This window comes from Panthera uncia, chromosome A2, assembly GCF_023721935.1.
Source record: "Panthera uncia isolate 11264 chromosome A2, Puncia_PCG_1.0, whole genome shotgun sequence".
Lineage (NCBI taxonomy): Eukaryota > Metazoa > Chordata > Mammalia > Carnivora > Felidae > Panthera > Panthera uncia.
Genome location: NC_064816.1, coordinates 119,449,534 through 119,464,682, shown reverse-complemented (window position 1 = coordinate 119,464,682; position 15,149 = coordinate 119,449,534). Strand labels below are relative to the sequence as shown.

Sequence of the window (15,149 nt, the reverse complement as noted above, 5' to 3'; positions counted from 1 at the left end):
AACTGTAATTTTAACTGGAAATTGGCAAAATCTCTTATTTCTTGCATATTGTAATGAGTGAATTTTTTTACAACCTGAATTTTTTTTAATTTTTTTTTTTAATTTTTTGTTTTTTTTGAGAGAGACAGAGGGCAAGTAGGGGAAGGGCAGAGAGGGAGACACAGAACCTGAAGCAGGCTCCAGGCTCCCAGCTGACAGCACAGAGCCCAACACGGGGCTCCAACTCACAAATCATGAGATTATGACCTGAGCTGAAGTCGGCCTCTCAACCAACTGAGGCACTCAGGCACCCCTATAACCTGAATTTCTAAAAGGTGCCACCATGGGGTAATGAAAAGAGAATGTTAATGTACTGCATTCCTATAAAATATATGAAAATTTTCATACAATCCTAAAAACTTACTTTCTTCCATTTTTAGCATAATAAATAAATCATATAAAAATTCTGTAGTTTACTTTATATATAAAACAATCATATTTGAGTCTTACCGGGCGTGGAGTAGCAAAGTTTTCAGTTCCTTTCCGTTTCTTTCCTTTGCAGAAATAACGTGGAGAAACCATCTATATAACCCTCTAGTTATAAATCAAATCCAAGATATTGTTGGACAATGAGATGTTTTATTAAATTTGATACAGTTACTATATAAGAATTCTGTGAAAAGAATGGGGTATCAAATTACTTTGGATCTAGGCCTCTGCATTATAAAGTCTGTCCCCAAAAGATGTCCTCTCACTATATCCGATGGCTGCAAGCATACAGATGACCAAAAAGCAGCAATATTTTTCCCACCTAGGTTTCAACTGACTTGCCCTGGGTATTACAAATCCTCCTAGCACAATAAGAAAAAAATCCCAATCCCCAGTCTACATATCATCTCCAAGCAGGTGAGATGGATGAAGCACTGGGCCAGCCCTACATTTGTGCTTGGCCTGAGGTCCACACAGGATCAGCCTTGGGAAAGCCATCTTCCCCTCAACGAGACAACTCTACTTGAACTATTCCGAGACTCCTTGGAGGGGTGAAACTTCTGGAAAAAAGAAAGAGGGCAAGAGAGAGAGAAAAGGTTTGAATATTGAAAGGAATATACAAATGATCAAATTCAGCTGCACCAGTGCTGAGGCGAAGGATGAAGTTGGAAAACAAGCAGCTTTGCAAAATGCTCTCTGGTATGACAAGAACTGACCAGAGTGCCATTGTCCCTGACATATCATTGGTGAAGACCACCCATTTTCTTACCAGGCAAGGGCGTCTCTACAATGAGGTGCTTGTGGTTGGTAAACAGTTCAGTGGAGTCTTGCTCTATTGATCTTTCTTCTAAGTCTGATTCTGGGATGGTAGTACAGCCACCTACTTGGAAAAACACAGACAGTATTTTAAGCAATATGCAGGAAAATCTGCCTCTCCACACGGCAACCACAGCTTGCCGCAGCTTAAGAACGTGCCAATCATAAAGATAACAAATGATGTGACAATAATCTTCAGGAGCAGACCAAACAGAATAATCTTAAATGTCTCTCTTTTTGGTGAAAATACAAGGAATGAGTTATTGCCCCCAAAGACATATTATGCCAATATCACTTAGCAACAGCAACAATGGTGTTGCCTTTAAATTTATTTTTTTTTTAAGTCAGAAAGGACAAAACCTATTGCATATGTGATATCATAATATAATGGCGCCCCAGCAGGAATTCTCTTTAATACCACAGCATCAGAAATATAAAAAACAAAGCACATTGACCACGAGGGAATAAAACCTTTCTTGAGCAAAGAGGAAGGGTGCTGGTATTCTGAGACGGTGATTGTGGTGGTATTTCTCTGGAATTTGAGTCTATCCCTGCATCCCAGCACTTCACAGCACAGACACAAACACTTCATAATTCAGCAGCAAAGCCACAAGCTGCACTGTGGAAGCTTTCAATTCCAAGGCAATTCCACAGTGACTTGAGGATGAGCCAGCACCACTGCACTTCTGAAATATTGGGTATAAGTCGTTTGATTTTATTCACCAAAATCTTGTAGGGGAAACTCATGTGAGAATTTCTTGACTATATCTGCAACTTGATTTGACTAATTTGCCATCATTTCCTGGAAAGGTACTGACATGCTGTATACTATACATATTTTTTTCCAAAGCCATTCTTCTTGTTAATGAAGTGTGAATTTTTTTTTCCTTTTCTGAGGCTTCTCACGCAGAGTCCAAAGCCTCTGTGCTCAAATTTGGCTTTATGTAGGAGGGGGTTTATAAGGAAAAAGAGGGTATCTCAGCACTGATTTGCAAACCACATCCTTCAAATGAAGAGGAAGTGGCATGAAGTTCTCCAAGTCTGAAGGAGAACACACCTTACCATTCATCTCTCTGCATCAACTCTGAAAAAGAAACCGATGCCCAGGGAAACTTGAAAGAAAAGCATCTCCACATTCATAAAATAAGAATCAGAGGTAACCTCAGAGGTTCCCCAGCAGGAAATGTTAGAATTCTTCATCAGTGCAATGGAACTTGCCCGGCTATATCTGAAAATGGCATGGGCCCCATCCAGAAGGAGGACCAGACTTATTTTTAATCTCTTTCCAAAGTCTGTAGATCATGGTAACAATAACTACCATTATTAAGTACTTTCTAAGTGCTAGAAACTCTGTCCATATTATCTCATTTAGTTCCTAGAAACTATGAAATAGATACTATTATTCTCATCTTACACATCAGAAAACTGAGATCTCACGAGATGCAGTAACTTGCCAAGGTCATACAGCTCCTAAGGAGTAAGACCGAACTCACACCCAAGTTGACGACTCCTAAAGCCCATGTTATCTAACCACTTACTTTATGACTCTCAGTTGCAGCATTAGCCAAAGAGATACTGTGGCTGCAGGTCTCAGGTGTCAGTGAGGCTTTATCCCACATGGCAATCCACTGAGTGTGGCTGCCACGAGTGCTGTTTAGAGTATTGTGAGGCCAGGGCAGGCCCCAAGCTGCTGGGACCTTGAAGAAGACCAAGAAATACTCTTGGCCCCTCATCCAATTGAGGGGGAAAAAAAGGGTATGTAGGGTGAGGGAGAAATACTTCTCTAAGACTAATGATAGGGAAGAACAGAAAGAAGGATGTGCTCCCTGCAGAACAGAACCTGATCTTAAGAAAAAAGGACCAAGAATGATTTGGTTTCTCATTGTAAAGTCAAAAATCAGGTTAAGGCATCTCTGGGGCAGTGGGAGGGAGGAAGTAGGGTGAGGCCAGGAATGTTCTACTCATGTAGCTATCCTCACACACAAGGAAACTTCAGGCATGGGGAAGAAGTGTACCCAGCTAACAGATGGGAAGAGCGCAGTGATCGGTTAGTGGTATCTGCCATGTTTGTGGAGAGAGGTAGGGCTCCACTGATTAATTAGTGTCCACCTTTTATTCTAGCTGACTCAATATTGAGGCAAGACAGATGATAAAGACCTCCCAAATCCCACTGCAGGGCTGACTAGTCACTTGCCCTGGGAATCCCACCCCCCCTTTTTGGAGATGCCACCATGCAGCCATACTGACCAACCATATGCCCAGAGTTTCTGCCCTCCCAGCTTGGAAGAAACAATAAGGTATGGGATCTGGAATTTTGACCAATGGGAAACGGGAGAAGGGAAAAAGAGGGAAGAAAATTCCCCTCCTGCTTCTCTTGGGTAGACTCTAAACTATTATTTCACTTTTGTCAACCCCTAGAAAAGTGCCTCCCTGTGCAGGGTAGATGTACCTGCTGGGTCTCTTCCCTTTGTTTTACATCACATATTTCCTTGATCCCCTTGCCTTTTTCCTCATCCCTGAGTTTGCCAAATAAACCATCATTTTAATCCTTGCCTCGGGCTATGATTTATTGTAAAAATCATTGATACTGGAAGTAGTTCTAAAAAGCTGGCCTTCAACATAGAATTTTGAGGTTAGAATGCCCATCTATGTGAAAGAAATAGGGGCTCTGTGACTGGAGATAAACAGGATAGGAATAACCCTGTTACGTAATTATGTAAGTTTTCATCCATGGCTAACTAGAATGAAGTGCATGTAGAGGTCAAGAATGACAGATCAAATAGCTGTGGAGTGGAAATATTTATAATTATAAGCATGCCAGAATAGGGTGGCTGCTTCTGATGACTAGATATCCCAGAAAAATAGAAAATGGCAAAGTTTGGGGGAGCTCATAGGCAATGAAAGGCACATCCGGAAAGTCAGAAGCCTACTTTGGCCTTGCTAGTTTAAGTGAGATCATTGGGCCCACAGCACTGGATATCACCAAGGAGCCTTTTAGAAATGCAGAATCTTAGGCCTCACCTCGCAGTTACCAAATTTGAATCTGCTAAGAAGGACAGATGAATATATCTGATGAGATTTTCATTAGGAAAAAAAAAAATATTTGTTTGTTAAAAACTTAAGAGTAAGCAGTAAAATAACAGAAATAAAGTATAAAACTTCCAGACTAACAGAGACCCTCTGAAGCCTATCCGTGGAAGTGGAGCCTGGTTTCCACAGACACTAGATGAAGTGCCCTTGGCTTAGAGCCTGTCCCATCAAAGGATAAGGGAAAGAAAAACCACAGCTGGATGAAATCATCCAAACACACATGGCGTGTGCAACACATAAGAGCCAACAGGCAAAAGCAAGTGAGAGCCGGGGATCTCCTGATCGGGAAATCATAGTCCTATGGACCTAGTGTGTACTGGGCAATTGGCTATGAATTTTCAATGCATTAGCTCACACAATCCTCAGACAACCCTATCAAGAAGGGTTTATTGGCCCCATTTTATAATTATAAATGTATTGATATTAATTTGTGTTTTTTCCTCAGCTTTCCCTCCCCTGTTCCTCTTTCCACAAAGTTTCCGCAGGCCATTTTGTGCTTCCCTGCTTCAGAAATTTGTACTGGGGCCAAATCAAAAGTCCACTGAAGATACTTTCTTTTCTAGCCTTGGTCTTCCATGACCTGAGCTCACTGAAGATATGAAAGTGCCTCTGGGGAAAGATTTTCTCTAGTAATTCAGAGTATTAAGGAGACCCAGGCTGGACGACCCCAAGGGAGCAAGGTATCAAGGGATGGAGTCATCGACACAAGGAGGGCTGGGCATCAGGAGCCCCAAACTCAGCAAGGACTCCCTTATGCACCAGGCCTCTGCTGTGGGGTTAGGCAATGAGGCTGTTGACAGTACTGCGGCCTCGTTTTCTGAGTCCCGTATGGAGATAGGAGCCAAGGAAGGTGGGGTGGGCAATAATAACTGAGACTAAATTTCCCACCTTCCTGCTAGGAAAGAAAATAAAATAAAACTTTTGACATTTTTTGCATCCCTCACTTAGCTTTGCAAGACTAAGTGTCAGGCCTGCTAGAAAGTCTCAATTAATTAAATGTAAACCTAGAGATTACATCATTTGCCAAAGGTCACACAGCAAGTCTACATGAGCTGTAGTCTAGCTCTTTCCATTGCAGCCATGCTTCTCAAAAGGACCAGTTTTTAAAATCTCCAACCTAAACAAACTACTAAAGTACTTTTTTAAAATGTGATAACAATAAAAGGAATTACTAGAAAAACGAAATGCATAAAAAAGCAACCCTCATCCATTAGTAGTAGATTCAATCTTTGAAAAGTACTCTGTCAGTTGCTACAAGTTTCTAAACACTTACTCTAGATTTTAGGTAACAAAACATCTGCAGGCAGATGCCAGTCTTCTGGCCACAAGTTACGATCTACCTTAATTAATATGATATACAGAATTAGAGAAATAATAATTCAGCAAACTCCTAATTATCTAAAGTTCAGATAGCCAGAAAACTCATTTTGGCAACAGGGGCTTATCACAACTTATGTATCTCTGTTTTCCTCAAATATCTGGCTGGCAGCTCTCTCAATGCACAGTGTCCAGGGCAGTCCCCTTCTCCCTGCCAGTGGAGGGTGTCCAGGTTCCCCAATTCCTGCTGCTGTCACAACTATGGGAATCTACTTCTATTTCTGTACTCTTGTATAAGAGGAGCTTCATTAAGAGAATCTGGGATCAGGAGTTGGAGTTCTGGGTGCATATTCATAAGAGAGCAATGTTGTAAGTGGTAGGTTACTCCTGCAGGTAAAATTTTAAAACATGAAGCATGTATGATGAATTATGAACCATCAGCATAGAAGCATTTGAAACAAGATGGTTTATAAATTGGAGATTACATGTTTAGGAGGATGTTTTTGAGGACTTTTACCATGCTGCCTATTCCTCTGAACTGTTAGCAAATCGTGTGCAAGCTCATTTGTGTTAACCACACCTATATGTAAAAATTTAGTTTTTTGCAAGTTAATAACACATTAACACATATAGCAATCCCCATGTATCCAGAAAATTATTTATGTAGAAAACCTTACCTAAAATTCCAAATAGGAGTTCACCCTATATTTATAAAGATAATTCAATTCTAGGTTGTTTTTTTTTTTTTAGGCAGTCCAAACTATCCTCAAACATGTTCCTGAATTTACAAGCAAATTATCAGATGGTTGAACTTCTTCCTTATCAGGTGGAATACATTTTCTTAACAAGGGAATTTTCCAACACTAAGGAATTTCTACCCGCTGTCAGAAAAGTAAAAAAACAAATAAAAATAATGATTAAAAAAAAGACCCTTGGGCCCTATCTGTAGGTTGCTACTGTGGCATTAACTATAAAACTTATAGAGTTCAAAGGTCAAGATAGGGGGCCAGGAAGAAACAAATGGGACTATCATCTAGAATACCACATAGAGATCAAAATCAGAATGTAAGGTAAGCATTGGTAGGCTGACAAAGGTGTAACCAGCTAGCTGTCACGAAAGAAAAGCAATCTGTAGTGTCTGCCCATTTCCATGGTGTCAATACTCCCATCACGGCCAATTTCAAGTAAGCAAGGTGACATCACAAGTAAGGCGCTTAGCAGAGCGGCACAGGAGCTCACAATTAGATAGCACTTTCACTATACAGACTCTAGACACCAACCTCAAGAGCACAGATAATAGTAAACTGCAGTAAAATATTAGTGAAGAGTTTTGAGGTATATTACCTTTGTTCTTAATACAATGTATTTGATTATACATTTACATAATTTAGTTTTTAATAATGCCTGAATTTATCAACGAGCTCACAGAATTCCTAAAAATTCAACAAATGGCTGTCACGAGCTAGTGAGAGCCAGCTCTAGCACTGAAAGTCGGCATGGTATACGAGATTTAATGTTATGTTTTGAGCCCTCAATTCAAACTGTGGCACAGCATTTATTGAGCCAACCAACCCTCTGGAGCAAGTTATTTCACTTAAATGAGCCTCAGTTTCCTTATGTATAAAATAGAGACTATGGCATTCCTACTTCATTAGAGAGAAATTGATGAGGGCGTATAAGTGCCTGGCACACTGAAAAACACAACTAAGTTTTGACTATTTATTTTCAGATCAAAGTTAGGAACTCTAACAGAAGAGTAAATAGGCCAAGATAAAAGTCCCTAAAGGTGGGAGTCTGAAAGGGCAGGTTCACACAGGCTGATGCACGAATGGGTCAAAGACACAGCTCTGCAGCAAAAAAGAAAGTATGCAGAAACCTTAAACACGTGGCCACCTCTGAAGTTGACTACTCTATTTTACTCATGCCCTATCTTACATATTTCCTTCTATTTGATTAGCTGAGTTTGAATATTTGATTTTACCCCCAGGTGAATCCTGGTGGCCCAGCTTACCTGCCTCACTATCCACCTTATAACCCAAATAGCCTAAACCAGGGGTTGGCCAGATAGCAAATATTTTTTAAGGTCTGCAGGCCATCTGATCTTTGGTACAACTACTCAATTTTGCCACTGAAGTGTAAATGCAGCCAAAGACAATATGTAAACATGAATGAGGCCTGGTTGTGTTCCAATAAAACTTGATTTACTAAAATAGGCAGGAGGCCATATTTGGCCTATGGACCATAAATAGTTTGCCAACCCCTGGCCTAATCCAAGGCTCACAGAAAGCCACTCTTCATACAGTATCCAGAGGCATTTAACACTGGTAGATCACCTTATAGTATTACTATAATAACTGGAAGAAGGAGGAGGAGGATGAAGAGGAAGAGGATGAAAAGGAGGAGAAAGAGAAGTAGTAGTTTAAAAGCATATTTTTTCCAGGGCGCCTGAGTGGCGCAGTGGGTTGAGTGCCTGACTTGGGCTCAGGTCATGATCTCAACAGTTAATGAGATCTCATGGTTCATGAGTTTGAGCTGTTGTCACTGCAGGGCCCACTTCGGATCCTCTGTCCCTCCCTCTCTGCCCCTCCCCTGATCTCTCTCTCTTTTTTTAAAAAAAAATAAGTAAACACTTTTAAAAAAGCATATTATTTTCCGTACTGCTACAGTGTTCTTTTGGTTTGAGCAGTGATAAATTATTTTTTGAATAGACTGCTTTTCAGAATTATTTTAGATGTTCAGAAAAATTTAGCAGATAGTACGGCAAATTTTCATATATCTTCTGCACAGTTACCCCTATTGTGATAACTTGCGTTAGTATTGTACAGTTGTTATGATCAGTGAACCAATTATTGTTGACCATAGTCCACAGTCTATTCAAATTTCCTTAGTTTTTAACTAGTATCTTATTTCTGTTTCAAGGTCCCATCTAGGACACCAAATGACATTAGTAGTCATGTCTCCTTTGGCTCTTCTTGGTTGTGACAGTTTCTCAGATTTCCCCTTGTTTTTGATGGCCTTGACAGTTTTGAGAAGGATTGGTCAAATACATTACAGAATGCCCTTCTACTGGCATTTGTCTGATGTTTTTCTCATGATTAGACTGGGGAAAATTTTTTATAGGTTTCTTTTTATAAATTTTTAAGGTTTCCAATATTTTAGAATTGTCTCCAGGTGTTTACCTTTCCTTCTATCAAAAGTGAAAGTTGAGTAGGCAGTGAATGGAGAGGCCACTGAAGAGGAAAGAGGCCAACCGTGAGGCTTAACCTAGACTGTTAAGTTCACAGTAGTGGACCAGGCTGGATCTGGCTGCAGTACCCAGGGCAGAATATCAGTTGCTCCATGTGTAAAAACAGAGTCTTAACGAGAACTATCGGGAGGATTACATGAGACCACGTACACCTACTACAGTGCTCAGCACACAGTACACTTTATCACCTCTGCCTTCTATGAATTTTTTTTTTTGGCATAGATGTACATTCTGCACCACTTTTGTGGAGTCAAAGAACTTGAGCTTTCAGTTAACCGCCTTCATTTAATAGATATCAAAACAGAGGCTCAGAGATTGTAGTTCATGCCCCGCATGTCCCAGAGCGAGTTCTGATTCCCCTGCTTCCTACACCACTAGAGCTTTCTCAAGAACACCTCCTTTTCCAGAAAGATCTCAATGGATTTGTTTGTGTGTTGGCAGTCCTAACTAGTACTTCCTTTCAATGATACAGAAAATCCAGCAGGTTGGCAAGCTGTTCTTTGGGTATATTTTAGGACTTTGCTGATTTATTTTCTTGCTACAGTGACCTTTGCAGTCAATTAGGTGTATGGGTGAGAATGTTCCATTCCTTCAGGGAGGAAAAAAATCTTTTCTTCTTTTTTCTTCATATATGAAAGAGAAATCAAACAAGGTGACACTGAGAATCACAAACGACCCCAGATGCTGCTCTGACTTGCCAGCCAAAGAATTGTCTGTTTATGTGGCCTGAACTGCTACTTAGAATTAAAAACAGCAGAAACCTCAAATATACACAAGTGATATTTTTCATTTAATCAAGATTTAGTTGGTGGATAGAGTGTTTTTTGAGGCTAACATTCAGATTTCATTTCAAAGGTTTATAATTCATGTGAAGTGTGGGGAATGGGTGCTTTGAAAAGAATATTTCACTACTTTAAATATGAGGTGTTTCCCAAAGAGACTATGAGTAGTTTAAAATTTCTCTACAAATATAGCCATTGGGAAATATTTTATTCCTTATCCCCCCCTCATCTCTTTATCTATTTACGTGTGTGTGTGTGTGTGTGTGTGTGCGTGTGTGTGTGTGAACACATACAAGCACACAGGCATATAGACATGTATAGTTTTCCTGATAATTCTCCTTTAGTGCATTCATTCCTAACTGTTTTATTTTTATTTGTCTGTTTATTTTTAAGTAGGTTTCACACCCAGCACAGATCCGATTGTGGGGCATGAACTCACCACCCTGAGATCAAGAACTGAGCTGAGATCAAGAGTCAGACGCTAAACCAACTGAGCTACCCAGGCACCCCCTAACTGTTTTTAAATATATTTTTTTCTAACCTAAGGACAATGTAAGCTTAGAAAGCCAAGTATCCTACTGTATGTTTGTATAGTGATTTTAGCTGAGTATTTAGAAACTTTTAGGCAAAGTTTGCTAGTGGAAGGAAGGCAGCAGGTAGAAGAAACGGAGACAGAGGATGAAAAGGAAAGGGGACGGGAAAGGATGAATCACCAACATAGTCTATGATTCTGTGTACACATTCCTATGTAAGATATTTGGGGTATCTTATTGAAGGTGTAGATGATCAACTATTTGAGCATAAAAAATACATTGCAGTTAAGAAAATGTAATGAAAAACAAGAGGTGTATAGCTAGGAAGAGTCATGGATTAAACACAGATTAAGGACTTACATAAGGGCTATGGTGGAGATAAAAAGCAAAAAGCTCTAATGGAAAAGTGGGGCTACACTTCCCCTGATCAATCCTCCACTGACCTCTCCTCTTCCAAATTGAACTTCAGATCAAAGTGTCTGGTCTGCCCCATACTTGGACTTAACCTTTCCTTAAGAGTACATCAAAATTGGTAAGGCGATGCTAGTTGGAAATTGTGTGTGTGTGTATATGTGTGTAACTCTGTTCTGTGCTTAAGAGCCATTCTGGGTTTAGAAAGGTGCTCACTGAACAAATGTGTTCCAGAAAAACAAAGCATATTCATATGTGTATATACACATATATTCATATGTGTATATGTATATATACATATATATATACACATATGTATATATATACACACACATATATATACAGATATATATGATTGTTAACAGGCACACACCTCATCAAAATACATCTTGGAAAGAAAGAATGTACTGTACTGCTGAGCACGATAAATCAGGTTGATATCATATGATGATGCTGCTACAAATAAAGGAGGAACTGGAGGACATAAGTCCATATCTTTCTCATCTCCACCCTCCCATTCTGTGCTTCTCTGCCCTTTACTTTGTTGTAATGTGGAAGCACCCAACCCTTAACCTGGTCCAATTTTATAGTTTCAAAATTGAGCAAAGCAGAAGAAGAAAATGCCCTTCTATTTAGTCCTAGGTGTCCAGTTCCAACATACAGTATTTGTTTTCCTATGATCTGTTTCACCCATTCTACAATATTTTTTCTCCCAGTATTTGCAGATGCCATGCTGACCATGTCGGCAGTAGCTCATCCACCAGCAACAGAAATAATGGCTACCCAAGAGAGGCAGGTGAAGGTCATTGTAATGTGTGTCTGACATGACGACCTATGGAATGTTTGGGAATCCAATTCTGCTATTTAATAATAAGCTTTGATCCCCCCACACACAGTGAGAACTTGAAATGTGTTCAAGACTATGCATGTACCTATGTTTGAAAATATTTCCATTTCACACCTCAGAGCAGAGACCAAGAGTGTGAATAAAAGAGAGTCTAATATATTTTAAGAGGTCTAGCATGTGTCTCAACAAGTTTTAAAATCCCCATAAAGGCTAAATACTAAGTCCCTTGGGGCATAAGGGCTCCAGTCAGAGAGTCTGGACTTAAGAGAGCAGGGTGCTCCTGGCATTAAGATGTTTCCACAACTTGAATAATGATAGGTGTCCAAGTATTCTTTTAGCTGGACCACCATTTATAATTTAGGTCCACTTGGTACAGAGAATTAAGAAACACAGGACCATAGCCATTTTCATCCATTGATAATTATGTAAACAGAATGTACCAAGCAGAAAAAGTCTTATTTACAAAAAACTAAGCACAGTCCATAAATCCTACAGATTGGAATGGATCCAGGTTAAGAATTTCTCCAGATGTCAGTCTGTAAACAGGGTTTCATAAAGTGAATTCCCCAATTAATTGTTGGCAAGAGTGATCTTTACACTACACACATGCATTATGACCCCCTACCATATGTAGGTGAATTGTTGTCTGGCCCTATAGATCATTAATCAGTTGTGACACAACTCAGGAGAAAGAATCTGGGGTCAGCACAACTTCTGATATGGAAAGAAGATACCATAAAATTACTGCTCAGGAACTCAGAGCTGAAGGAAATGAGAACTCTTCCTATTTATTTGCATTACATCTGTTTTTCTAACACATTTAGTTCTTAACCTGGAGCACTTGGAAAGACACACACCCAGTAAGAACATAAACATGAACCTTAAAAAAAAATGAAAAAAACCTACCCACTATTTTCTTAAAGTATCCAATCATAATGTTTTCCCACATGTTAACAAGGCTATTAAATCCTCCAAACAGGAATACAAAAGTATTACCCAGCCATTGTGAGAAGGTGGGGAAGAAGAGAAAGTTAATATTTGTTTTTCCTTGCCAGTTGATCAATGTCTGGAGCACTCTGCAATGAAATACAAGATCTATTGTCTTTCAACTAGATCTTTTCTATACTGATAAGTACAGTATTTCCTTGTTCAAAAAGGTGATTGTGGTTTTTAATTTCCATTTTGTTTCTAAACCCTAAGGAAATCCAATGTACAACTGGAAAGAGACATGATTTTAAGACATTTCCATTTCAAATACTTTCCTCTCCTAACTCCCACTTCAGAGACTCTCTCTCAAAAGTACACACGCACAAATAAAACATTATAGCCACAGTTGAGAAAGAAAGGAAGCCAATAGTTCTGCAATAATAATTTCTTTTAAAAAATGAAATGAAATAGTAAGAGCATAACTTTACTCTGCCTGGACACCACATAATAAGAGAGCCAGTGTTCTTCACAGCTTCCCTCTTGCATCAAGTGGCTGTTAATTCCCCCAATGACCCTGGCAACATTTCTTCAACTTAAGTTTCTTTCCACAACCCAATTAAAAGCCATGATCCTGACCAAATTGTGTTGTTTTTAATAATTACAGAGTCTAGGTGGTGATTATGAAATGAAGAGTTCAGTTGGGTCACTCCGGCTACAAACAGACAGAGAAAAGAGAAAAGAGCCCAATGGCTCTGGAGAGTGCCTTTTTCATCATGTTCTTCACATACAATGAGGAACCTGAATAAACCCTCAGGACTCATTCCAAAGCAACTTTATTGTCTAGTGATATATTTCTGTAATTGTCCATTAAATAATGTCATTTCTTGCAGTAAAGGGAAATGTACACAGGATGGTAAGTTAGCCCACTGATTGCAGAGAGGGGCATCCTGAAAAGGGGAGTGGCAAGGCAAATATCAGTGTATCTTGAACAAAGTTACATAAGTCTGGGCCTTAGTTTCCTTTTCCCAGAAAAGCAGAAAATATAGCATTTACTTATGAGAGAAAAAGATTAAGCTAGTTATTGTCCGTAATAGAGTTATCACAAAGCCTGGCAAACGGTAAGCTCCCAATAAATGTTAGCTATTATTTTCATGATTAACCCCAAACATACATTAGTCATTACAGTTACAGCCCATTACACATGAAACTGCAAGCCATGAGGACAGCACAAATTTTTATTTGACAATCTAAAAAACGCTCAAGTGAAAACTGAAGATAGGGTAAGCAGACCAATGGTGGAATGCTTCCAGCTGGACCCAGTGGCCAATACCAAAACTGTCAACATGGCATTAAAATAGTTCACTTGAAAACAGTGCATGCATTCCTTTTAAGATGAAATAAATTAATATAACACTGTATGTTAACTACACTGGAATTGAAATAAAATATAATGAATAAGTAAAATTTTAAAACAATTTTAAAAAGATAACATCACTGATTAAGTTACTGTCATAGATAACTACTCTTCTGAGATCACAAGGAATTTTTTAAAAAAGGCTCACATGATGACATGATCATCATCATCATCACCGTCATTATCATCAGGGGTGCATAATCACATTCATTGTTTTCTATTTACCAGCAGTGCCATTATTACTGAGAAACGCAAACCCACAAGATAACATGACATAAATGGATGAAACATTAAGATAAAAGGGTAAAAGAGTGGTAGGTTTGCTTTCTCATGGGAAATTGAAATGGCCAGCAGATGAACCTTAAAAGAGGAAGTCTGCTGACCTAGTGTTACTAAACATAGGAGGCAGCCAAGGAGCAAAGGAATAAAGCAACGTATTTAAATGTATGCCTTGAAGGAAGCAAACAGCAATTATTTTTATATGACTTTAATTCTCCTAGTGAATACTTTATAGGTGTTGGCAAGTCCTTCTGGAAAAGGAAGGGATTATTAATGAAGGATTCAGTGGCAACTGCTCACCAGTGCTCTACAAAATAGTGCTTAACAAAGAGTCATTTAGTTCATCCTTCATCTCTAAAGATATAGAAATTTTAAGATCCTTAAAAAAACAGTGAAGTATTACATTCATATATGCAGTCCTTTCTATTTCAGTTCTAGATGATTTTCTAGCCTGCAAGGTAAAAACAAATAAGCTTCCCATGGGAAAATAAACACATAGGGAGAAGGAGGTAATTATTTTTCTCTTATGCAAAGAGTAGGTACCAAATATATACACTATAATGTAGACAGAGATTCAAAAAGAAATTCATGAAACTTGAGGAAACACATAGGAAACAGTGCTTTAAAAAGTTATCTTTGAAGAATGTTCTACCACATGATTCCAGGATTGCAGCTGGTGACAGCCCATGAATGTACAGGCTAGTCACTGTGGGGAAATGCCCAGTTGGGTCATGTATTCTATCTTGTTTCCCAAACAACTTCACCCATCCACTCTAGCATATCCTCATATCATATGAAATGAAGTCTCTCTGGCTAACGTCTTGCTCTTAAAATTCTCAAGTTACTTCAAGAGCATAACATCTTATGCCAGACTGTCTGAGTTCTAATTCCGGACACACCATTATTAGTTGTTGTTGTTTTTTAATTAGTTACTTAATTTTCCTGATTAGGAGGAAGTGATGGAAACCAAAATTCATTCATTTTTTACATAATATTATTTACCTTTGCCACAGGGCGG

The 15,149-nt window shown here is 39.0% G+C and overlaps 1 protein-coding gene across 5 annotated transcripts in view; it reads right to left on the bottom strand.

Moving 5' to 3' along the window:
• Window positions 1–598: 598 nt before the first annotated feature.
• Window positions 599–15,149, bottom strand: part of BBS9 (Bardet-Biedl syndrome 9) — a 433,938-nt gene continuing 419,387 nt past the window's right edge. For 3 of the 5 annotated variants that reach the window (XM_049641681.1, XM_049641676.1, XM_049641678.1), the window contains 2 exons: window positions 1,238–1,351; window positions 599–1,028 (listed from right to left, as the gene is read on the bottom strand). In XM_049641681.1, the coding sequence (XP_049497638.1) occupies window positions 997–1,028; window positions 1,238–1,351 (146 nt within the window). In that variant the 3' untranslated portion in view covers window positions 599–996. The remainder of the gene's footprint in view (window positions 1,029–1,237; window positions 1,352–15,149) is intronic. The other 2 variants (XM_049641677.1, XM_049641679.1) reach the window with 1 other exon arrangement.